This window comes from Glandiceps talaboti, chromosome 22, assembly GCF_964340395.1.
Source record: "Glandiceps talaboti chromosome 22, keGlaTala1.1, whole genome shotgun sequence".
NCBI lineage: Eukaryota > Metazoa > Hemichordata > Enteropneusta > Spengelidae > Glandiceps > Glandiceps talaboti.
Window position 1 is genome coordinate 10,222,822 of NC_135570.1, and position 26,180 is coordinate 10,249,001.

The 26,180-nt window shown below is 34.1% G+C and overlaps 1 protein-coding gene across 1 annotated transcript in view; it reads left to right on the plus strand.

Moving 5' to 3' along the window:
* Positions 1-2,594: 2,594 nt before the first annotated feature.
* Positions 2,595-26,180, plus strand: part of LOC144452200 (tetraspanin-5-like) — a 30,296-nt gene continuing 6,710 nt past the window's right edge. Inside the window, exons 1-4 of the mRNA XM_078143250.1 lie at positions 2,595-2,763; positions 12,443-12,493; positions 23,559-23,702; positions 25,282-25,356. Of these exons, the coding sequence (XP_077999376.1) occupies positions 2,677-2,763; positions 12,443-12,493; positions 23,559-23,702; positions 25,282-25,356 (357 nt within the window). The 5' untranslated portion in view covers positions 2,595-2,676. The remainder of the gene's footprint in view (positions 2,764-12,442; positions 12,494-23,558; positions 23,703-25,281; positions 25,357-26,180) is intronic.

The window sequence follows — 26,180 nt, forward strand, 5'->3', positions numbered from 1 at the left end:
CTGGGGGGCAAAAATGCTTTTGTAACGATAAAAATAGACCTTTTACAATGAGCGGGCGCTGTATAAAGTCCTCTGTATGTCAAAGGCAGGTCAAATGACATAGCCGTCTAATGTTCACTGCTGATTGGCCAAGAAAGAGGCGTTGACTAATGACGTCAGATTACCGCTACATTTCAAAATTAGAAGCACGGCCATCACTAAACCCGGAACCATGGATCTCGAAAAGTTTACGACAGCTTCCTGTTGAGTATACTTATACGATTTCCAATACAAATGCATTTTTACTATGTCAAACTGTGAATCTGTGTATACTGAAATTAATTTCATTTTTGGTGGCCCATAAAGTAGTGATGCTTCCGGGGGATTTGAAGGTCTTATTGTCGACAGCCATATTAGACTAGAATATCACCATCCTGGAAATGGTGGAATGGAATATTAGCTCACATGTGACTGTGAATCTGACACTTATGGAAGCGTATTAGTGCCAAGTTGTAAGGAAAAAAATAAAATTTAAAATCTCGTAATTACGAGATTTCAATTCTCGTAATTACGACTTTTTTCTCGTAATTACGACTTTTCAATTCTCGTAATTACGACTTTTTTCTCGTAATTACGACTTTTCGATTCTCGTAATTACGACTTTTTGATTCTCGTAATTACGACTTTTCGATTCTCGTAATTACGACTTTTCGATTCTCGTAATTACGACTTTTTGATTGTCGTAATTATGAAATTATGATTTTTTATTGTTTGTTATTTTTGAATTTTTGAATTGTTCAGACACGCCTTGAATCTTATGATTTTGATGTACTAAGCAGATGCACTATAGAGTGTTTGACACGGTAAACGGTTTGTATGATTTGATTGCGTTTTTCGTTTCTTTAAAAAAAAATCGAGTGCATTAAAACAGCGAAGAATATTCTTTCATTATATGTCGGCAAAATGAATCAATAATGGATTTGAAATTGAAGAAAATAGTATTTACCATCTGATATTTGGTAAAATTCACAACTTTAGTTTAGAATTTTCTTCATTAAGGTAAATCAGATTTATACGGTTTTGAAATTTAAAATTCAATAACGTGGCACCGTAGGTCGTTCGATCAAGTTTGAAAATGTGTGGAGACCTTTTCCACGGTTGATAAATACTTGAATATATGTATTTGGTATGGTATAATAATATTGGTTTGATGAGGGTCAGTTAGCCAAGTGACCGGTTTGTCGAGGTTATTGACCCTGGTATATCAGGGTGTTAGTAGGAAGACATTGGCGAGACTCCCCAGATAGAAACTTTATTGATCCTTCTTTTAAGACGTTTCGGACCGGCCGTTAGGTCCTTCATCAGTCGTAATCCTGTCTTGTATTGGACAGTTTCCCTACATCTTCATCATTGGATATAAGTTGGAGTTGTGTCCGAATTTCAGAAGAACATCTATATGTTTAATATTGGACTCCATTATTTGAACAAATTCTTTGCTGATGAAGAATTCTTGTTGTTCTTCTGGAATTCTTGTTTTGTGTTTATTATTTGGCTAAGTTCATTGACAGATTGCCTGTTTAAACATTGCAGTGAACCTACTAACTTCTTGTTGCATCCAGTATATGTGTGTACATATGTGAACACGTTATTTCATTGCCATTTCTTGTTTTAACCTATAGGTGTTATGTAATTTCACTGGACTTATATTAGAGTGTTCAGTTCACCTTAAATGTACTTACTACCCGATGATCGGGTGTTGTTGAGAACTCAGCTGTTGCTTATATACTTAAAATGGCAGTGTGATTTTCCCAGTTAGATATCAACTTACCGGAGAATTGCTTCGTAATTACGAGAATCAAAATGTCTTTACGCTATACGATTCTCGTAAATACGAGAATAGAAAAGTCGTAATTACGAGAATCGTAATTACGAGAAAAAAGTCGTAATTACGAGAATCGAAAAGTCGTAATTACGAGAATTGAAAACTCGTAATTACGATAATTGAAAACTCGTAATTACGAGAAAAAAGTCGTAATTACGAGAATTGAAATCTCGTATTACGAGATTTTACTTGAAATTTTATTTTTTTCCTTACAACTTGGCACTAATACGCTTCCGTAGACATTTCGTTTCCAGAGAGAGAAATATATTTAGGCTGACTCGGTCCACCATAAATCGCCAAAAAGATTTGTATAAACCATGAATACGTTTTGGGTCGAAATACGGTAAATTTGATGAAACAATCCCTTTTTGTTTCGAACGCGGAAGTCATTCCTTACTGTAGCTATGCGTCTAATCTTCAGGTAAGCTAGGGGGTCTTTTTTACGTAGGCGTAGTTCGAGCAGCCAATCGGCAACGAGCGGGTTATTCAAAATAGCTAGACGTACAGAGGAGTTCATACAGGGTCGACAATCGTGTCTTCCCTTCTCTCTTTCCCTATACAGGTAGGAATATATATTCAAAAGGTTGTTATATTTAGTCTGTAGACCTGGAAAACAACAATCTATGCAATATTACACGCCCCTGTGATCACGAGCATGCATTTAGGCGTCTCGCGGAAGACAACAGCGCCATCTAGCGGTAATCTGTTAGTTAACCACTTTCACTCAACAAAGCGGAAGGAAGGTTGTGTTTTGGTCAGCTGTGTCTCTCGGCTCTGAATTGTACAGATAGATCTAAATGATTTCTTAGCACGACATGGCGAAAAGACGATCTCCACATGACGAATCAGAAGTTAGCCTTTGTGTCAAGTACCTTCTCTTTGGTTTTAATGTGATATTTTGGGTAAGTCAAAACGTTTAATTTTACTCCCATCCGATCCAAGGTCTTCGACAGATTGATGGATGTATCCTTCAGGATTGTGTGCGATTACAAATTTACCAAAAATAAACGGAAAAAAAGAATGTTGTGTGAAATTATATGACATCCACGAGATAACGTGAATCTAAGTGTCAACGTGTTAGGCGTAGATCGTGTCGACACCACGGGAATACGAGACGATCCGTGTCAGTTCGGGATAGCGACAAAGGTGAAATGGTGTAATGGGTGGTACGTGTAGCCTACCGTGGATTACTCACTGCAGTGTAACTGTTACATTTGTAAACATAGGACCCATGAGCCATCATTCTGTGTTCATCCGCTGTTACAAACTCTCGTAAAGTCAGCATTTACAAAATCAATATTTTGTCCATCGTGGAAATTTAGAAATCAGAAATATAATTATCAAGCGTTTAAAAATAGTACGATTGGTACGTGTATTTGGTTAATTTGTTGGACATCTAGTTTTGACCCGGAGTTTGAACATGTGTGAGTTTTTTGGTATTTCATCCATTGCTTGCTTCTGACGCCCTGTGACGACAAACATTTTTTGAAACGAGTAATAATTTGTAAAATTAATGTAATTCATTATTTCCATTTATGGTTGGTGATGATATAAATTATTATTAGTTCACAAATTTAGTGTTTTTAGCTGTAAAAATGACAGATTGATTGTACATTGATTTACACTTGTTGATTCAGTGTGACTGATTCTGACATCAGAAGGACACATGTAAATAAAAGTTGAAGCGTTATGGTAATTTACTGTTCACACCCACAAAGGTTTGTCGTTTTGCTCCCCAGGAGGTGTCCCCAGGCATACTTCCATGAGTGTAGCAAGTGAAAGTGCAGCAGAAAACACTGCAAGCATGAGTGCACATACCCCTGAGTACTTACACTGTCACTAAATGCAGTTCTGTTGTTACATATGTTTTGTGTCCGAAATTTCCGTTAAATGACACTGTGTAGAGCGAATGATCGCGTCCTTATTTGCATATCATTTGCATGCAGGCAGGTACCAATAATGTTTTCAATATTGCACTACAGTGCAAATACCACCAGTATGTGTGAAATAATCTGTGGTACAGATATGTTTATATAATAAGAAGTACTTTGATAAATAAATAACTTATAAAAGTAATCCAAGTGCTTGTTTTCACAAATGATGTAAACTATATAGTGACAGATTACTCCAGCCACCAAAAATGTTTCGTGGTTAGATGTCCATCGATGTTCCGGATATATACTTGTGTTAATTATTATATCCCGGACACACAGTGAAGCATGCAAGATTTATTGTTAGTTCGATACAGAATATAGACAAGAAATGATGTGGAAATGTTTGAGTAAGGTTGAAGCAGGTCCAGGTGATTCTCAAATGTCACCTAAAGATATTTAGGAAAATGACAGAAAATAGCAGTAGCAATGGATTCAGTATTTTGGCTAAGGTTGGGGAACTCAGGTAACTGAATGGGAGAATATGGTAAATCTGTCATAGTTTCCAATACATTGTACTATCATTTTGGTGGGGAACCTCAGTAAAATGACAGGAGCACTCAGGTAGATTTTACCTACTTACCACAAAACACTGGTAATTGTTACCTGATTTTCAAATAATCTGGTTAAAATTTAGATGATAAAATTAGTTGTCTGGCAGAGCCATAGAAAAAATTGGTGTAGAGCAAAAGAATAATCCTATGTAATACATACAACTCCACTGGTAAGATAACACTAATGTGAAAACCTGGGATTGAATCCCTGGCCTGTAAACACACAAAGGAACACCTACATGTTAGATACATCAGTGCTAATAACAATGTACAAATCAGACAGTTACCCTTGTGTAATTTATGGCTTATTAGAATTTTGACATTAGAAAATTACTTTACACAAATTACAGACAAAAATACGCAAGACAGATTGATTGATAGAAGTTATTCAACAGAGAATATTGTTAAATGTATACTGAATGTAATTTTGTGGTGTCCGGATATGAAAGAGAAGTCTTCGATCTACAGTATAAATTTAATCAAATACTCAGTGTTTTCATTAACAAAATAATGGAGAACCTAGTCTTTTTATATTATAAATGCCCCCTTGATAAATGTGATAAATGAAAATTGGGTTTCTGCAATTTTTGTCTACGAAAATACTTCTAAAAATCATATTAAGTTAGAGTATGTCTGTAGCATTCTAGAATCTAATGTAGTAATATTTGTTTATTCGTCTTTAGGCCACAGACCAAAATAACAAAATGTAATGAAAAACAGAATACAGTATAACAGGTTACAAAATGACTAGAAACTTATAAACTTATCAAGTAATATCAAGCGTCCAAGGGTGAACATATTATTTTGTGAACTTGTGGTCCCCGGACCAGTGCCTTAAAAAAATCCAAGAATTAGTGGTCCCAGGTCCCGTTAATGTGAAATATTAAATCTTGCGCTTATGAATCTGTATATTCAGACGACTTTTTAACATAGTTATTAACAGTAAGGTACTGGTCCAACAGACCAGACAAGGTAAAATTTGTGTGGTCTGCCAAAAAAAAAATTCGCTAGTCCCGGACCCCGGACCAGTGCCTTAAAAAAATCCAAGCATTAGTGGTCCCAGGTCCCGTTAATGTGAAACATTAAATCTTGCGCTTATGAACCTGTATGTTCAGATGACTTTTTAACATAGTTATTAACAGTAAGGTACTGGTCCGACAGACCAGACAAGGTAAAATTGCTAGTCCCGGACCCAGGACCAGTGGATTTGTTCACTCATGTAAGCGGCCATGTAAATTCTTGTCTGAAATTCATAGCTTTATAAACAAATTTACCATTCTAATTTAGCGTACCAATTTAGCATTCTGTGGCTTTGGAAAGGAAGGTTTATGATTATGTGGGAAAGATTGGGGTGGTGAGTTAGTCTAGTTCCTGTACAGTATCATTATCATTTACATCTCCCACAGTGTAGTCAAAGTCATTACTCTAGAAGTCCTGCGATGCCTGAGATGCAATTAAAAATTCATCCACAGCCACCCACACAGTCATTAACATCATGTCTTTGTTAATCAATCACAAAATTCTAGCCACAATCACAGTCCCTCATAAAGTTGGTGTTTATTGGGGCAGTTATGTAATGTCCAAATATAGTGTATTTGTCAGCTCAGGATGCTACTTATACACTGTTCACTTCACTATAACAGTTGGGGTTCACTGATTGGATGAACACAGGTTTTTGTGCTAATTGAGGGAGTTTGACCAGACATGGTTTAGTTCGAGATCACGTTGGCATCCAGACTACATGTAGGTGGGGTATGATGTCCTTACTTGGAAGGTTACATTCAGAAAAACATTAAATTAACAAGCCTGATTTGAAATTGAAGTAACAAAGTTATGACTAAATATTAAGGTGGTTTCAACCTAAGATATGATGAGATTAAGACATAAGTTACAATTTGAAATAGAAGTTTCGGATTAATGTAAAAAACTTTAACCCAGCCCTAGTTAATATCACTTACAAATATTGGTTAAATTTACTGTTTTCTAATGTAAACAGCTAAATAATATACATATTAGCATTTATAATGTAAGTTCCATTCTGACATGACTGTTACAGTGCAATGATTGGTCCAACTATAGATTTTGTCAATCCAAAGACAGTACGGTAATTTAATCAATAAACAGACCAGTCCGCTTTGTACATTGTTGAATAATTATTATAAGTGTTAGAAATACCACAGTAATTATGTTTAATTTTTATTTTGTGTAGTTTTTAGAACCCTGGTATTATAAAAATAGCTGGCACCTGGCGGATAACGTCAAATTTGTGTTGTTTCCATCAACTGAATCCAATTATATTGTGGGTTAGTGACCCAAATTAAATTTGTTGAAGCTCTGTATTAACAGGTAGATTTGATCTATCTACCACTGTACTAGACTTTTATGGTTTGTGAATGATTATATTGGAATTTTCATTATACAGAAAGGTTTCATTAAGTACTGGATGTGTGATAGCGATGTAGTCAATCAACTGAAATCGATGATGTAGAAATATGATGTATTAGATTAGGGGACATCTAGATATAGTCTGTGTTGAGATTAGTATTGAAAATATCCATAGTAGACAAGGTGACATACAAATGTATGATGTACAGGTACCAAGCTCTTACATGTACACATCGATGCTAGCCACCGTCAATGGCAGCCACTTTTTTCCTAAATACAGAGTTTTACATCACACACTCACTACTTTTTAAAATAAAAATGAATGTTTGACATAAAAAAGTTCATGGATCATCATGATCAAATACACTCATTTAATTCTGAATTCTATTCCGTTAAATTACGAAATACAATTTAAACCAAAAGCTACATGTAGTGCAGCTTATCGATATTATTATGACAAAGTTATTAAATGTATGTCAACTAGGTGATAGCATTCCTTTACATATCAACCATATCACAATTTTCAACCTAGCAACCACATCACAGTTATCAGCCTAGCAACCACATCACAGTTATCAGCCTAGCAACCATATCACAATTATCAGCCTAGCAACCATATCACAATTATCAGCCTAGCAGCCACATCACAATTATCAGCGTAGCAACCATATCACAATTATCAGCCTAGCAACCATATCACAATTATCAGCCTAGCAACTGTAACACAGTTATCAGCCTAGCAACCGTAACACAGAAGTAAGAGCATAGCAATGATGTCACAGACAAAACTGACATGATACTTTTCAGAACTTCATATTTATTCTAGAAATTATGAGTTGGAAACAAACTTACTAGGACTCAGACCTTTTATTCTATAACATCCATAGATATATATTTATACCTCTACACAAATGATTCAACCATTTTGTATTCATACTTTTTAGTCCCCGCGGACGAAGTCCGGAACGGGGACTTATGGATTGGGTTCCGTCTGTCCGTCCGTGCGTCTGTGCGTCCGTGCGTCCGTCCGTCCGTCCGTCCGCAGCCGTTTCTTGGAGATGCCTGTACCGATTTTTTTCAAACTTAGTACAGGGGCAACATGCTATGGCATACATATGCACGTCAATTTGTTTTATGATACGATCCAATATGGCCGCCTAGCAGCCATTTTGTTTGCGAATTTTCCCTGTCTAAAGCCATAACTCAGACATGCTCACACAGATCTCATTCAGAGTTGGTATTAGGACAGTGTTCTATGGCATATATGTGCATATTCATTGTTGTCATGATACGATCCAATATGGCCACCTGGCAGCCATTTTGTTTGTGAATTTTCATGTCCAAAGCCATAACTTAGACATGCTTGAACAGATCTCATTCAAAGTTAGTATTAGGACAGTGTTCTATGACATACATGTGCATATCCATTTTCATTGTGATACGATCCAATATGGCTGCCTGGCAGCCATTTTGTTTGCAAATTTCCCATGTCCAAAGCCATAACTCAGACATGCTTAAACAGATCTCATTCAAAGTTGGTATTAGGACAGTGTTCTATGACATACATGTGCATATCCATTTTCATTGTGATACGATCCAATATGGCTGCCTGGCAGCCATTTTGTTTGCAAATTTTCCATGTCCAAAGCCATAACTCAGACATGCTTGAACAGATCTCATTCGAAGTTGGTATTAGGACAGTGTTCTATGACATACATGTGCATATCCATTTTCGTCATGATACGATCCAATATGGCTGCCTGGCAGCCATTTTGTTTGTGAATTTTCCATGTCCAAAGCCAACTCAGACATGCTTGAACAGATCTCATTCAGAGTTGGTATTATTAGGACAGTGTTCTATGACATACATTTGCATATCCATTTTCATATTGATATGATCCCGACCAATCCTTTATTGTTGTAGGCATGTTCCATGTCCGACAAGCAGACACAGCATATCTAAGTCTGTTTGATTTAGGTTCACAAGTGTTGTTGCGTGATCAGAGTAGTGCTAATTCCTTAAAACCCAATCATAGCGGGGACTATGTCATTCTCAATGGCTTGTTATAAAAGTACTTTGAGTAAAGCAGTGACTTATTGTAGAGACCTTGTCAGCTGTTACATAGCATACACTAAACGTTGTATACATGTCTATACATGTATTACAGGGATTTATACACTTAAATTGTTCATATAACCTTGTGACTGAAAATACTGAATATTTACACATTATAATAGTATAGCATTTTGTAAAATTTTATGTTGTATTTTCTGGTACAAATTGTTATAAAAAAATGGCACACTTTGCATGTTCAAATACATTTAGTGGTTTGAAGGGGTACATGTACATGTACATTTTAGTATAAAGGGATTTAGTGAGATGGAAGCCCAAGGTATAGAAGGGTTGGCTGTGATGGAAGGGGTTATATTGATGGCCCAGGTGTGGTGGAATTTCTGAAGAGGCCAACTACCCGGTACTTGGGTGTGATGGCAGGCGTAGTAGAGGAATTGGGTATGGTGGAATCCCACCCAAGATATAGAGGAGGGATTGGTGGAAGGGGTAATATAGGGATGGCCCAGATATTGAATATGATGGAGGGGTAGAAAGAATGGGGGGGGGGGGGGGGGGTGTGGTGGAATGCGTAAAATATGATAGGCAGCCTGGCTTGAGTGTTAATTGGTATATTATGATACATAAAAATGAAAATAATCACCACTCCAAGTGCAGTTATTGGGCTATTTACTTGCAGTAAACACAGTCAACTGTTGCTATGTATAAATCTCCTTATGGTAAACAATACATACATGTACAACAATGTACATACTGAAATACTTATAAGTGTAATACCACATATTATTCCAGGCTGGCTGCTGTAAAGTGCTGTTAGTCTGTTATGGGTCAGTTGACAAACCTTGTGTGTTTTGTCTGTCTGCCTGGAAACCAACCAGACAACTAGCCATAAATATTGTACATGTATGCAAACATGGACATTTTCACTAAAGAAAGACTTATTTTACCTTATTTTGCTGGACAACGAAAACGCAAATTTATGTAAAATCCGATCATAATACTGTTATCACAAACACATACTCATGTTTCATTCTTTCTCTTGTTGAGTGACATAGTTAAAACAGTTGTTCAGATCGACAGAAAGATGGATTGATTGATTTGTTTTCAAAACAAGAAACAAATATTTAGCCAAAAAAACACCTGTAATTATTTCTGAATCACTAACATTGGTCCAAATTGACAATGACAGTTATTGTGATATATCACATGGATATTCAAGTATAATTCTTTCAGATCTTGTTGGTCTGAAGAATAAAAACTATTTTTCTCAAGTGTCAGAGCTGTAAATATCCAGTTGTGAAAAGCCCAAACAACACATGTTGCCCACAGTATGTGTTCATCATGGTTATATGGTCTGTCTCTATGGTAACAAGATCATAAAGAGTGTACCATTTACATCATGTCTATGAGCAATTATGGTCAGGAGTGTCATTAATCATGTGATCCACTGTTATTGATTGTGTCTGTATTGTAAAACAAATACAGCTGATGGTATATTGTTTCTGAATAAACAATTCACTGGTATAGTAGTAACTATATTGTACATGTACTTGTGGTTGTCTTGATGTAGTCAATTGATGGATGGTTCATTTCCTTGTTTGTCATTTGAAAGTGTCATATACTAAATGCCATTGGTAAATTTGTGTGGCAAGCCTGCATGAGTCTTTTGTCCATGCTTAAAGAGAGTTCTAATCCAAAACCTGGGTGTAACTATGTTGTACATAGTTGTATTACCGTAAAAGTGACAATGTACATATTTGTACTAGTGAAAGCTTACTTACATAGTGTTTTGTCTTAATGCATTATATGCCACTTTCTACTATTGCATGATTTATGAACTTACTGAAGTTACATTAGATGTTGTATTTGGTAGAAAACTGTTTAAAGTGCTACGTGGATACTGAATCAACTGTAGAATCAAAGAGTGTGTGTCCTCTGATAAAAGATACAAAATTTACATAGTAAGTGATAGTGGAACTCCAAAATTTTGGTGGGTCACGAGAAATAGCTGTGCATTAGTAGTGTGTCAAGTTGACTTTGATAGGGGCACACTTTTCACTGCATAGTAAGGGATGTGGGAACACACAGGCACTTGTTTCCCGAGATATGTTTCAGAATACAATAAAATGAAATATCAATAATATTGAGATACTTGGCAAATAATATATGACAGGGATAAAATAACACAGGTTTCTAGGTTCATGTAATTCCACACACCACGAAATATGATATGATAATATTATTTGCCAAGTATCTCAATATTAGTTATATTTTATTGTATTCAGGAACTTACAATGTACATGTATCCTAGGAAACAAGTGCCTGTGTGGGAATAGGAAACAAGTGCCTGTGTGGGAACTCCAGGGTGGGAACACCAAATTTTGATGAGTCATTATTTGCTTGACATGCATAGGTTGGATGTGTAAGTATCAAAGATGTGTTCAGTACTGTGCCCTCTAAGCCAATTGTACTGACGCACATAATTTCTAGTGACGCACCAAAATTTGGTGTTCACAGTCTTTTACTATGTGGTGACTTGCCATTTTTTTCTCATTTTGACTCACAACAACAAAATTTGGCTATCATTAAAGCCGGGGCCTATGCACACTGTTACACATGTAGCTGAAGATTCAATTTGAAACTAATGACTAATGTCACATGACGGTGTGTAACATTAACTACTGTATGACTTCACCACCTAGGCTTGTGTACTTTATCAAGAACATTGTGCCTTATGTATGATATCTATGACTGTATTAAATGTTGTTGACAGTACATGTGTATACATTGAACATTTCAAGTGGGCTACAGCCTATATGCCATCAGTTCAGTATGCTGGCTGTGTGAACGCCCTTCCTACAATCATATTACTTATATTTATGACACAGGATAACTTGGAGAGTAAATTTTAGTTGACTATTAATAAACTGACATTTTAACACAAATATGGTGTTGTTGAAGAGATTGACAGGGATGTAAACTAATGTCAAAGAAGTTTTGCCTCAATATTGGTGGTACTGCATATTTCAATTTTGTCTGGAGGACCCAACTACAACAACTGTTTCCATCTGTCCATATTTCTGTCTTTCCTGTGTATGCAGTGTTTGTCTGTCCATGACCATGCATATCTCTGACAAGGCTGGCACATGTTGATTTCAATCAAACCTTGCACAAAATTTGTCAATGAAATACTAGTAGTAGTACATGTACATTGTACATCCTAAAATATAGTATTTTTTGTGAATTTATTTTTTGTAATATCATAACTAGGTAAAGACCATAAGCTTGCACAGGGTAGATTCATTTGTGACTGGCTGCCTCATGATGATATTGTAGATAGTGTCCTTTGCATGGAGAATGCACATAGTATATAGAACGTGCATGCGTAGTCTTTGCGCCGCAATGCATCCTTGGGTAAAACCACCCCAAAAATATCGCATAGTATATAGGACGTGCATGCGTACTAGTTATTGAGCCACTGCAAAGCGGCCACTGCCTGAGCTATTACTTGAAGGGGAAACTGATTTTCATATATATATTAACACTGTAGTGTGTAATCTTGTCTTTGAGGAGTACTTTTTTGTTTCATAAACATCTAATACCTTATATATAATATATTGTAACTTTTTGTCTTACACAGCTTGCAGGAGGACTTTTCCTGGGTATTGGTATCTGGGCTTGGACAGAAAAGGTATTGTTGTCTTGAATATGTTACATAGTCTACTGTTGCTATGGTAACAAACAACATTGCTAGTACAAACCTGTCAGTATACTTTGCCATGACAGAATACGATAAGAAAAATGATTTACAGAGAAAAGTATGAAAAGTTTATAAAATTTAATTCAACCTTTTGATGAAATTCTTAGACTTTCTTTTTTCCAACAAAAATTAAAACTGTACATGACTAGTCTGTCAGTAATACTAAGGGGATATTTAAACCAAGGACCAATGATTGTGGTTCTTTCAATGCAGTCTTTAATCTCTGTAGTAATGCATATAATAGGCTTTAGGATAGAAAAAAATGAAGTAGAGAATGTTAAACATGGGCTAAGAAAGAGTTAAAAGATCAAACTTTGAAAGGAAGAAAACCACTGGGAATAGATAGATTGTGGCAGTATATAGAAAAGAACTGAGGCAGGGAATAGACGATGATTTACACTTTATATAACTTAGTACATACATGCAGCTTCAATGTCAAATGGGACCTTTATTTATTTACTTATTTGTTTATTTATTTATTTATTTTTTATTCAATATTTCTTTATTTATTCCAACTTAAAAGTAGGTTATAAAGCTGTGTTTTATAGTCATAAAAATATTTTAAAAAGAATACAGATGCCTTTTTGCAGTTCCTGTCTTCGTATGTCTTTATGATTTTATATTGAATATTTGCATATTATACAATTTAGGAAAAAGACCGTGACTTATTTTAGGAAATAAACTAGAAACTAAGATAATAGAAAAGTGGAAAAATACATTTTGAACATATTTTAATGTCCATTTTGTTTTGATGTAAAATAGATTCAAATGGTTTGACTGTCATTGGCAAAGTTACAGGATGTGTACCAGCAATGTCTAAAGTTTATCAATTTAAAATAATATAAAGAAATTGTTATTGAGAAAAATGTTAATCTTCTCTAAATATGCAAATCACAAGCACTTATGTAAATTGGTTGAATCTTGTGTAGGGGTGTTAAACTCTTGATATGTGTGGGTTGCAAGCACTTGTTGTTACAAGTAATCTTTTGACTCTTGAGTACAAAAAACTGTTTACATGTAAAAAAGTCACAAATCAATGACGTTTGAGTTGCAAGCACTTGTTGTAAATAGAACACTTCATGATATCTAAGATTGTAAGTCAACACTTGTTAAGTGTTTACTCTTATGAGTTTTAAAAGTAACCTAATGATTATCGCCTAATTTGCATATTGCGCTTAGATATGCATGTCGGTCAATTTGCTTAGTTTTATCTGTTTTTTTTCTTCATAACTATAAACAAAAGTGATATCCAAGTGGATGAGCATTGAATGTTTGAGTTTGCTTCAAATGGTAACATGGTTTTTGCTTGCTTGAACATAATGACATGCAACATTGCAGTATACTGTCCAACAAAGTTTGAATATGAAAAAAATGGGTTGCCATCTGAAGATCAAAACGAACTAATGCCATTCTTAATCACGTTATCTTCTTCAGTAAAAACAGTTGAAATGTATGTTGAAAAGTAACAGTGAAGTAATTCACAGGTATATATATGAATATGTAAAACATGGCTCCATAGCAATGCATGGCCATGTGTCTGTCGATCACTCCAAGTACCAGTTAGACTATATGATAAAGTATATGTATTGTAAACTAAACTTTTCACTGTCATTTCTTTTTGAGATTTTCTGTGAAACATAATCAAATTTGAACAAGGATTTAAATACCAGGAATAACAAAGAATGTCCAAGAAGTATAAGAAAACTTTTGTGAATAATGTGATATTGGATGAAAAAAATAACTTTAGATAGTATGTCCTTAGTTCAATAAATTGAATGACTAAATTGGAAAGGTGTTACTCTGGTAACTGAGCCTTTGGTTTGCTAAGATAGACACAGACTAAAACTATTGCCCGCAACATGCTGATACAAAAGTGATAAGCTATTGAATGGACATTGGTTTTATTATAATCTCAGTTGGGAGCCATTGCAGAGTTTTATTGACAGAGTTCCATGAACTTGCAGTGTACTGTTTTGGGACTTCCAATGTTTACACTATCCATTCTTGCAAATCAGAGCTGTTATTTCTTATGTCATACTGCGAAATAACAAGACAGTGCGTTTTGGACGATGCCATAAAAGAGGCCGTGGTTTGCGACGATGACACTATCTTGATCACAGAGTGATTAGAATTGTACAACAGAGGAACTTCTACCACATTGAAGAACAACAGAATTAGTTTACGCCTATCTTAGCAAACCAAAGGCTCGACTTATACCAGAATCATATATCCAACCTGTATACAGTGAAAGGTTTGGTAATTTAAAAATACAAACAGTAGAAATGATAAACTTTAAAGAACAGTATGTTATTGTTAGAGTGCACATTAATGCATCCATGACAAGTATTAAAGTCAGTATTAGTTACTACATGTAGTAAGAATAAAGACAATCTCATTAACATGTGTTCTTTTCCTGAACTTTGAAATGAATGGAAAACTTTGATGATCACTGGTATTGTTGCTACTGGAAGCATTTGTGTGAAGATCACTCATTCCGTATTGAGTTCCATGAGTGTGGGGTAAACCTTGCAGTTCTTTTTTTTTTGTCATACAGTTAATCTGAAAATGAGCTTTTACTGTCCATGTTAAATTTTGCAAAGTGTACCATTTATTTTGAGGAAATCTTGTACAATTTACACACTTGACTTCCAATGTTTAGTGTTTTCCTTTTGGGTTTTAGAATCTTTGCAACAGATTCTGGGAAAACAGTTCAAACTCATACAGGTAATGTCAGTGACTTGGGTAGAGTTTTACTGGTTTCACCTGTAAATGCAAATATTCCAGTTGTGCTTAAAGTGTCTTCTTCCCCAAACTGTCTCACAAAGTTGTCATGACATCATAGAGTTAAACTGGCTCAAGCTGAGTTTAGGAACTTTTACTCAAGCGAAAAAAAACGTACATAAAAACTTGATTATATAAACTATTTTTAGACTAGTATGATGTTAATGTTGATACACACCTTATTTGACATCATAGTTTTCTTCTCGCATTGTTGGAACAGTTGATTGCATATTTGGGATCAGTCTGTAGCAGTATGTAGTACAATGTACTATGAATACAAAGTCAGTATGGAGTGAGAAAAATACTCTTTTTAACTTTTAGTCTTGATATTGTCAACTATGACATATTGTTAAGATGTTATTTACTTCGTATTACTTCAAGACGGACAAAATCAATAGTTCATTGTAGGATAAAAAACATGATTTTCGTAGTTTGGGGGTGGGGATTTGAGCCATTTTAGTTCACATCCGACAAAAACAATTTTACTTTTAATGGGATCTGTTTTGTACTCCTAAATGCAAATATTTCTAAACAATGTGAAATTGAGAAATGGAAGAATTTTTGCTATACAAGTCAATGCATGGCATTAAAATACATTAGTGTCGATAAAAGAGCATTTTTCTCACTACATACTGGCTTTATATTCATAGTGCATTGTACTACATACTACTACATACTGATTTGAAATGGATTGTGCTGTCTGAAACGATTATCCAATTATTTAAAGTCAGAAGGGGGGTGGGGGTGGGGTGGGGTGGAGGGATCTGAGGCCTAACTAAAAGAATGTAGTGTTTTATCCTATGTTGAACTATATTGATGTTTGTCCTTACTTCAGAAAGAAAAGTTAATCTTGATGTGACTAATGAATAGAACGAACAGGACAATAATTACTGATAGGTCGTCATGGAAACATTGGATCAGACTGTTTATGCATATTAAGTATTTGCAGTGAGATGGAGGTCATTCCCTTTACATCAAGAATTGTACTGAGAAATATTAGACTAGAGTACTCCCTCAAGATGTTTAAGTCAGTCCTTCAAAACCTGCTTTGTGCTTTCTAGCATATAAAGCCATTGTATAATTCATGGGGTGACAAGCTTAGCTAGAAGCAACTTGAAATATGTCCTCCAGCTAGCTTTAAGAATAAATAGGGTGCTCTCTAGCTGTGAATACGTAAAAACACACACATCAATACATATATTGTATCGTTTATATCTTTTCAGAACTTGTAAGACATGTCCAGACATATACCTAACAACATCGATACTGTAGCAAGGAAGGAGCTTTGCTTAAAAAAATATGTCCACAATTGTCTTTCTCTCCCCCCCAAAAAAAATAAAATAAAATAAAATAAAATAAATATGAAAAAAATAGAAATTTATTATGGGGAAATGTAACTATTCTCCCAGTGAAATTGTATTAAAGTGAAAATGCCAAGTAATTTCATGTTATTTTAGTTCAACTGAACTTTTTCAGTAGTGCTATAAGCATGGTGAATTGTCTGTCTGTATATGTGTGTGTGTGTGCACATTTGCTGATGTGTGTATGTATGTATGTTAACAACTTATAAAACACAAAAATGTAGTCAACAGAAAATGAGATTTTTGGCCAAATTAGTCAACTTTTATCCTTCTTCTCACAGCTGTCATTCTTTTCCATGATTGCTCATGGGTACATTTGATGTATTTTTTCGTTTAAGTCATATATTTTTCATCATTAAATGTACAATTTGTAGGAAAATGAGATCAATAGTTGATGTTGTAATGTGTGCATACAGAATGACAAATGATTAATCATAGTACGACATTTAAACAATCTAATTAACCTTTGACCTCTTACAAATGTATCTTGCTTCTTTGAATGAATCATGGCCTGTATACATGTAGTACTAACCTTTCTGACAGATTTCTTGGTGCATTCAGGCAAGGCTGAAATCATGTTATACATATTAGCAAACAGGAAATTTTGGATTTCGGGCTACACTGTTGTCTTACTAAAAGATATTCCATTCTCATTAACGCTTTTGTAACACCAACCACATATCCAGCAACGGGAAACAATATCCCAATTTTAGTTGTAAAAACATGTTTCAATTTATAATCAAAGACACAAAATTTATCGACAAGTTTGGTTGGTACGAAAGTCTTTTATGACAATAAGATGTGCCAAGAATTATAGAAAATTATGTTTGTGATATTTTGGTGGGATGGTGATTTGTACCTTGTTATAGAAATATCAAATATTTTCCTGCCAAAATTTTGAACCAAATTTTTTGTAATTTTATAAATTTTTGTTCCAGTTCAAATCGATTTTAGTTTCATTCATAAAAATAGACCTCATTTAGAAGGTCATATAAATATTCTGGTAAATTTTTGTCATATTACAAAATAATTCAGTTTTCTCCCCACCTGAAAAAAGCCACACCCATATATTTTGCCATTGGCATACGTGGACTACACATGCTCGATTTCTGGTATTTGATACTGTTGGTAGATGGAATCTGAAAGTACTTGTGTACCACCCATGATGAGATGCGTGATTCATATACATGTATTTATTTGTAAACTAACACTTTTAATAAAAGTCACTGACCTATGTAATAAAATTTTATTTTATTTATTAATTAATTTTATCTCTTCCCTTGGGCACAAAATATTTCAACGCTGTATAATTATATTATTGAAATTGGAGCAAGTAATGTCCAAATTCATGTCTAGATAAACACTGACCCCTAAAACACATCAGTTTCAAAATGTTACATGTAACATTTCTAACCCGTTGAAGGGGATGTTTTGATAGGTCCTTTCTCAATAGCGCTATTTTGAAATGTTTTACCACTGGCTCATTCTAGGTAGGTTGCAGTCACTTCCATTTTGCGGTTATAGTTGATCACATCTGCGTTAGTATGTGCCATGGAACACGATCCTGCGAAAGTACTTTTGCAATATTGCTCGAAAGTTTGGCCACAGAGAACACTGCATGCTAGCACTTATGTAAATTACCATGAGTACGCCACACTTGCACTCACGTGTCCTGGGCTCTGTCATAGTATCCAGTCTCAGTGTGTGATGAATACCTGTGTGTCTCAGTGAGGACATTGTGTGGATCACAGGTTGTGTACATGCATGTGTGACAGTGAGCCAGAGATTGTATATGGGATCAGTTCAGCCAGCAATTATATCTAGGACTTAGGATTTGTGACATCAAACATTTGTGCAACATTTCAAGAGCTTTGAATGATTTACGCAAAGGCTATAATTGCCATAGCAACAACAGAATACCCTCACAACTACACTATACATCTAATTTCATTTATAGTCCAGTTGTACGCCATCTGTTCAACGTTATTACTACTCAATAGTATCAGTGTAACTTTTTGATATTTTTCAGTTATTTTTTCTCGATAAAAATACATATATTAACTGAAAAAGTTTAATCCTTAAACATTTTATTTATTATCCAATTTTATTTTATTCATTTTTAGATTCTTGACAAAGGTTCTTTGTACTTGTACAGGACTAAAATGTAGAAATAAAATGTTTTAAATTCAACCTCATTGGGAGCAAATTCTTGTCATTTTGAATCAAATTCATTGTCCTTTTTTAACTGAAATGACCTGAATGTTAATTTTGTTTTGTGACTACACTGGATTGATATCCATATGTAAATAGTGTGGCAAATAAACATAGAGATCTTTTACATTTTGTAATTATTTGTCAATACATTATAAATTGTGAAATGATGATAGATTAATAGACAAGTATTCTTGGGACATAAGTACAATATAAGTAAGTCTGACTCGATATATGAACAAAAATTATGAAAAAGATAATTTCATTTACCGATACCGGGATGATTATGTAAAATTGAATTTTAAATATGTATTAGCTAGTACTTGATTGTCATATTGGTTATTTGGACCATCCTAAAATGAAATAAAACAAAATACATTAAGATATTAATTTTTTTTACTTTTACAGCCATTTTTGTACTCATTATTACAGATGAAATAATTTAAACGATATTTTGATTATGTACATAATCTCATTGTAATAATATAAGTTTTGAGTATGATGTTCCTAGCCCATAAAATGACATAAATTGTCTTAATGTTGTATTGTTATTGTGTATCTAATATTTATCTAATAAAGACTGAAGTGTACTGTCAAAAATTTCAGATACAATTTTCAAATTTGTGTTTAGAACAAAAGTTTAATTTGATAACAATGGTTTACCAAAACAGATGAATTTTTATTGAAATCTAATAAATTTTAATGCCATTTTGATGTACAAACAGAACTTAAAGCTAAGATAGTTGATATGTGTTATTTAGTGTAATTTGGATAAGACACATAGATTGTTTGTTTTTCCTTGAAACTGACATGTTGATCTTCTATATAGTGTGTATACACATGTAGAACACAGCTGGTCTACGTGTAGATATAAATACTTTACAGTGTAAGTTTGTTTACTACATGTAATACAAGTGAACTCTGCAGCTGCATACTGGTATATAGTCTGGATGCCAGCAAGGTCTCTAACTACATGTAAACACGTCTGCATGGTCAGTCCCTCAGTCGGCACAAAAAGTTGTGCAACCAATCAGTGAACACCAACTGTTATAGTGATGTAAACAGTGTACTTTGGGACTCTTGGGACACTTCCAAAATAACCAATGTGACAGCTTAATGGTTCTATAATTAGATGTTATTCCCCAATATTTTTTCTAGTTTCACCAAGGAAAATATGAGTGACCTAAGGGGCCTTGCCACTATGAGTCACTAGACGAGTATTTTCTGCTGAATGAAGAAAAATATTGGGGAATAATAAAACTTTACCATTGCCAGTAATATAAAAAAAAAATCAGGGAAAGTAATGGCAATTTAGAGCGTTTTGAGTCTTATTTCAAACACAGCAGAACCTGCAATGACGTAGATACATGCTGTCGTGACATAGACGTGTGTTGTCATGATGTAGAGTATATATTCCATATTTTTGTTGAACCTGGCTTGTGCACTGTACAATTAATATTACCCATATTTGAAAGGTGCAGCTTTAGCTACCATAAGATTTACAGTGTAATTACATGACACAGTGAAAGTTCAAACCAGTGAAATGTGTGATGGATTACATTAAACCAGACTGTTTATGACCTGTGACTCTCGGCTATATATTATTTGTGTTTCATGTTTCACCACAGGGGAACCAAGCTTGTTGCTAATAGTTTATAATAAACAAACAAGTACCCAACAAAGAAAGAATTGATATCTGAATCATAACACGTACAATGTACAGTATAGACATTGATCCGTAGATTTACATGTATGTTTAGGTGAAGTATGATACAGGGTATACTGCCCTCAACCAACACATAATTGTCACTCAAAATGCATATACATACATGTACACGTGCCAATCTGATTAAAATCTGATGTGGTGAAAGCGTCTAGATGTCTTTACTTACCTCTATTTCCATCGCTTTGTGTCGTTTGTTTAGTTCCGGGTGATTGCTGTCTTTCCACCCGGAACAAAACAAACGACACAAAACGATGGAAATAAAGACATCTAGCTGCTTCAACACATCAGATTCTAATCAGATTGTTACATGTGCATGACACATATTGTATATATTAAACCACTGTGATTTTAACCATTCTACACTATGCTACAACTAGACAGATACCAGAATGAATATTTCTACTCACAGTCAAACAAATTTTTAGACATGAATTCCAAATTTTCACTGATTTCTTGTCAACGTCATCACAGGTGTACTACAATTTGAAATTCACTTTCAAAAAATTGTTTTGGCTCTGTGAGTAGAAATTTTCATTTGAACCTATACGGATGTTTAATTAAATATAGCATGCATAGGATAGATTAGACTCTCTCACAACCTAGGGAACATCGTTAGCAGAAAGCGGCAGTTTTGTTTACCTATGTCTATCACATACTTGTACTCTATCTAATGTCTTTGTACTGTGAACCCTCATTGAATAAATAGGACTAACCATTGATTGACGTGTAAACCACTGTGATATTGCGATGTTCCCTATGGTTGGCCCTATACAGTCAATGAGGGCACACAGTACAAGGATGTATGTGGTAGATATTGGTACATACAAAATAGCCCCTTTCTGCTAGTGATGCTCCCGAGGCTGTGAGAGAGTGTAAGGATAAAGATATGTTACTGAGCAAAGTAAAGTTTTAATTGTTTTAAAAGACGCAACAACCCTGCTGGTGGAGTCGAGGTGGTTTAATCATGCAGCTACAACTTACAAGTACCTCATGTGCAAAAAGACAGTATTTACTTTATATTGAAGACTGTACAATACAGAGAGGATGGCGTTGTCAAAATCAGTCTAGTTTGTACACACCCTAAAAAGATATAATGCTAGTAACTTCTACTATGTACAAGTTGTTTATGGAACTCTATTTAAATTGTGTATAATTACAGTGAAAATTTGTGTTATTATGTATATTGTATATAACTCAATGCAACAAGTTTGTGTATATTTGATATTGAGTTATACTAACACAAGTCTACTGAGATGTGAAACTAGTCAAAAATGCCAACCACTTTGTATTCTTTTGACTGCTGAATTATAGTATAACAAGGGCAGGTATCACATACCAATAGCACATGTATGTATGTCAATGGAAACAAATATAAAAATATACTACACGTTGGAAATGATAGATTTGTGTATTAACACCCAAAACAGAAACTTTACGAATTGATTTATGATTCATTTACTACTCTGGCAACCAAGGTCTCAGTTTACTAGGATAAATGTAGACACAAACTAAAACTATTGTTGTTGCATGTTGGTATCAGTTATTAAATAGAGTTGTACTCTCAATAGGGTAGCTTTTCCACAGTCACTTGTGAGCTAATATACTATTTGAGAATGGTATTATTCCAGTACAGGATGATCATAATACAAAATAATGACATTAATAGGTACATGTACGATATTTCAAAAAATACCATTGTCGGTCATTGTTGTGTATATATTGCAACAATGACCGCTAGTGGTATTTTTTGAAATATCATAATAACGTTGTTATTTTGTATCATCCTGGACTAGAATAATACCATTCTGGAATAGAATATTAGCTCACAAGTGACTGTGAGTTGTTCTAATGATTTTAATGATCTTGCAGTGTACATTTTTGGAGACATCCAGTGTTTACATTATCTTAATCACAGGGGTATTATATCCACATAACAAGGACACTGCTATGGCCCACTTGTGTACCATATCAAACAGCAATAGTTAATTTTGTGTTTATCTTAAAACCTGAGACCTCAATTGCCAGAGTAGTATGTCAATGTTTATATATCACTTGCTACCTCAGTAGGATGGCTTTCATAGTGTGTACTCAGTTTTCATAACTTACATGTCTAGAGGAAATAGTTTGTTTACAGTGAAAACAGATATGGTATGTCTTGGTATGGATTTCATTGGTTTCAAATATGTCAAATATCATATCTTATACTAGAGTATGTGTATATTATGTGAAGATTTTTTACTAAGAATATTATAAAACCTTGAAATTTTTTGTGCAAGATTTCTTTTTGCTTATTTCGCTGGAAAGCAAAAACATGAAAATCCGTATTGGCTAAAATGCCTCTAAATAAATTTTACCTTGCTTAGTAATTTGTAAGCGTAGTCTTTGAGAAGTACATTGTAGTTGAAGACTGTAAAATTGCACAATTTTATCATGGTTTACAGTTATTTGTAGAAATATTGACAAGTGGGGTTTTCCTGTATTCTATATGTAGGAACTATTCATGTGGTGTTGTGTATTCAAATGGGGGTAGGAGGGTAAAGGGGAGTGGAGTGGGTGGGGGTGAGGGTGAGATGGGGTGGTACATTGGTGAATGATTGTCTTCTATGAATCTGATGGATTTGTCTTGTTCAGTTAAATAAAAAGAATAGTGTAGCTCTGATTGTGTCATCCTTTCTAATTTTTTTTCTGCCAATTTGAACCAATTTTTGTGAAGTTTGAAAAAAAAAAATATCTTGAAAATTACATGATAATCAAACGGTTTCAAAATAACACAAAAAATGAAGATGTTATACCCTAAACTGTAAGAAAATCCTGTATTTGTGAAAAGTACATGTATGTAATCAGAACTACATTATTTTGTATCCGTCATCTATATCTTGATGTGTAATTTTGTTCTTCTTTTCTCCACTGACTTTAGGGTACATTCAGCAATATCACATCACTGACAAACTTTGTCCTGGATCCAGCATTCATCTTTATCATTGTTGGTGCCATTATTTTTATACTTGGATTCTCAGGTTGTATTGGAGCACTCAGAGAAAATGTCTGTCTTCTCAGATTTGTAAGTATCATACACTTAATAATCGATTGTCCTTGGTAAGGTTTTGGAACCCTGGTAACAGAAAGGGAAAACCAAGTAAAACATGCATACATATCCATACATTTGTACCTTGTACAATAAGTTGGGTTGAGAGTCTCAATAATATACCTTTAGAAATTAGATAGATTTTACTTTCTGTATATAATGATGTTAATCCAAATGCTTTTATTGTTAAATGTGGGATTTTTTTGTTGTTGATTTTTTATGGATGTAACTTTTTGCTATTTCTTGCTATTGCTTTCACTCCAAAAAATACAACAAAATGTAAACTGTTCAACCCTTCAAATGCATTTACTTTTCTAATAGTCATTGAAGGCACTGTGTACACTCAGTCACTGACTTGATGTCCATGTGTAAACATTCAATCCTTTGAATTAGCTGAATGACCTGTGTACTAGTCATTGATGGTATTGTGTACACTGACTTGATGTCCATGTGTAAACAGTATGAATCAACTGAATTACCTGTCTACTAGATATTGATGGTACTGTGTACACTGACTTGATGTCCATGTGTAAACAGTATAAATCAACTGAATGACCTGTCTACTAGATATTGATGGTACTGTGTACACTGACTTGATGTCCATGTGTAACCAGTATGAATCAACAGAATTATGTCTACTAGATATTGATGGTAGTGTACACTGACTTGATGTCCATGTGTAAACAGTATGAATCATCTGAATTACCTGTCTACTAGATAGTGATGGTAGTGTACACTGACTTGATGTCCATGTGTAAACACAAGAAATATATTGTCCAGACCATTTGAGCATGTATCAACAAATTGTCAACATGTTTGATGTTTAATAGGGTGCTAAATTACAGAAATAAACAAAAGATATAAAAACTATATTCAACAAAAACAGAGACTTTATTTACCATAAATCTATAGAATTACATATTTATTCAATTAGTATCAATTTGTCATATTGTTAATGACAGTGTTATTTGTTATATGTTTGCATTTCATTAATTATTTGTACGTTATATTTAGAGACTAAAATCAGTCGTCACTTGTCATTGTGAATATATACTGTAAACCGGGACATTTTTGCTAAAGACTTATTTTCACTTATTTTGTCAAAAAATAAAAAATAAGTAGTGACTAAAATGCCTTCTTGTATATTAACACAATGTAACAGTCTAGTAATTTATAGTAAAAATAAATAAATCACATTTCAGAAATATATGTTTTGAAACATAGAAATGACTACCTTGACATAGATACTGTGTACTAATAATAGACCATTATAGAAATTACCATATGAAATTAGAAATCTTTCTATGACATCGTATACGCCTGAAGCTGTATTTTGGTGCTCTCCAACTGAACTATAGAGGGCGCCATCACAAAATTCCGACAATTTACTTCAACAGAAAGATATTCATTGTTTGTAGGATTATACTCCTTGCTCGTGATACAACAGGTGTGCCAACAGTGATGTATACTAAAGTATTTTAATCTAGCAAATACTCGAGTCAGTAAATTGTACCCAATACTAATATTCTGTACTTATTTTGTTTTGTTTCTATAGTATAGTGTAGTTTTGGGTATCATTCTTTTCGCTGAGTTAGCCATTGGAATTCTGGGATTTGTATATAAAGATTGGGTAAGTACAGCGTTGGTAGCACAGTATCTTTTGATATACATTTGTACTGTGTATCTTTTAATCTTATCATTCTATCTCTCTCTATTATACATTATAAATTTGTCTATAAGTTATGTATTTCTTCATTTCTTCATGTGTATATACATATATATATATATATATATATATATATATATATATATATATATATATATATATATATGTATATTATCCTATCTAGCTGTCATTCTGTCATTCTGTCTCTGTCTGTCTGTCTGTCTGTCTGTCTGTCTGTCTGTCTATGTCTGTCTGTCTATATATGTCTATCTATCTGTCTCTGTCTATCTGTATCTATCTATCTATCTATCTATCTATCTATCTATCTATCTATCTATCTATCTATCTATCTATCTATCTATCTATCTATCTATCAGTAAATATGCATCTATCATTCCACCAATTTGCCAATCAAATCCATCCATCCATCCATCCATCCATCCATCCATCCATCCATCCATCTATCCATCCATCCATCCATCCATCCACCCACCCACCCATCCCTTTACTAGATGTGCCTCCATCTACTGATCAAGTTCATCCATCTAATAGTTACACATTTTTTTACTATGTGAAAGTTCAATGGTGTTAATACCCTTGCTATCTATTACTTTAAATTAAACATCAATATTTGTAATACCAGTAGTACTCAGAATGAAATTCTGTTAAAATATTTGATGATATAAATAAAGCCTGCTAGTCAGTGATCTTTGTACACTTACTAAACAAAAAGACAAACAATCTGTATTTGATGCTGTCTTTTCACACTATCACTTAAACTGTATATA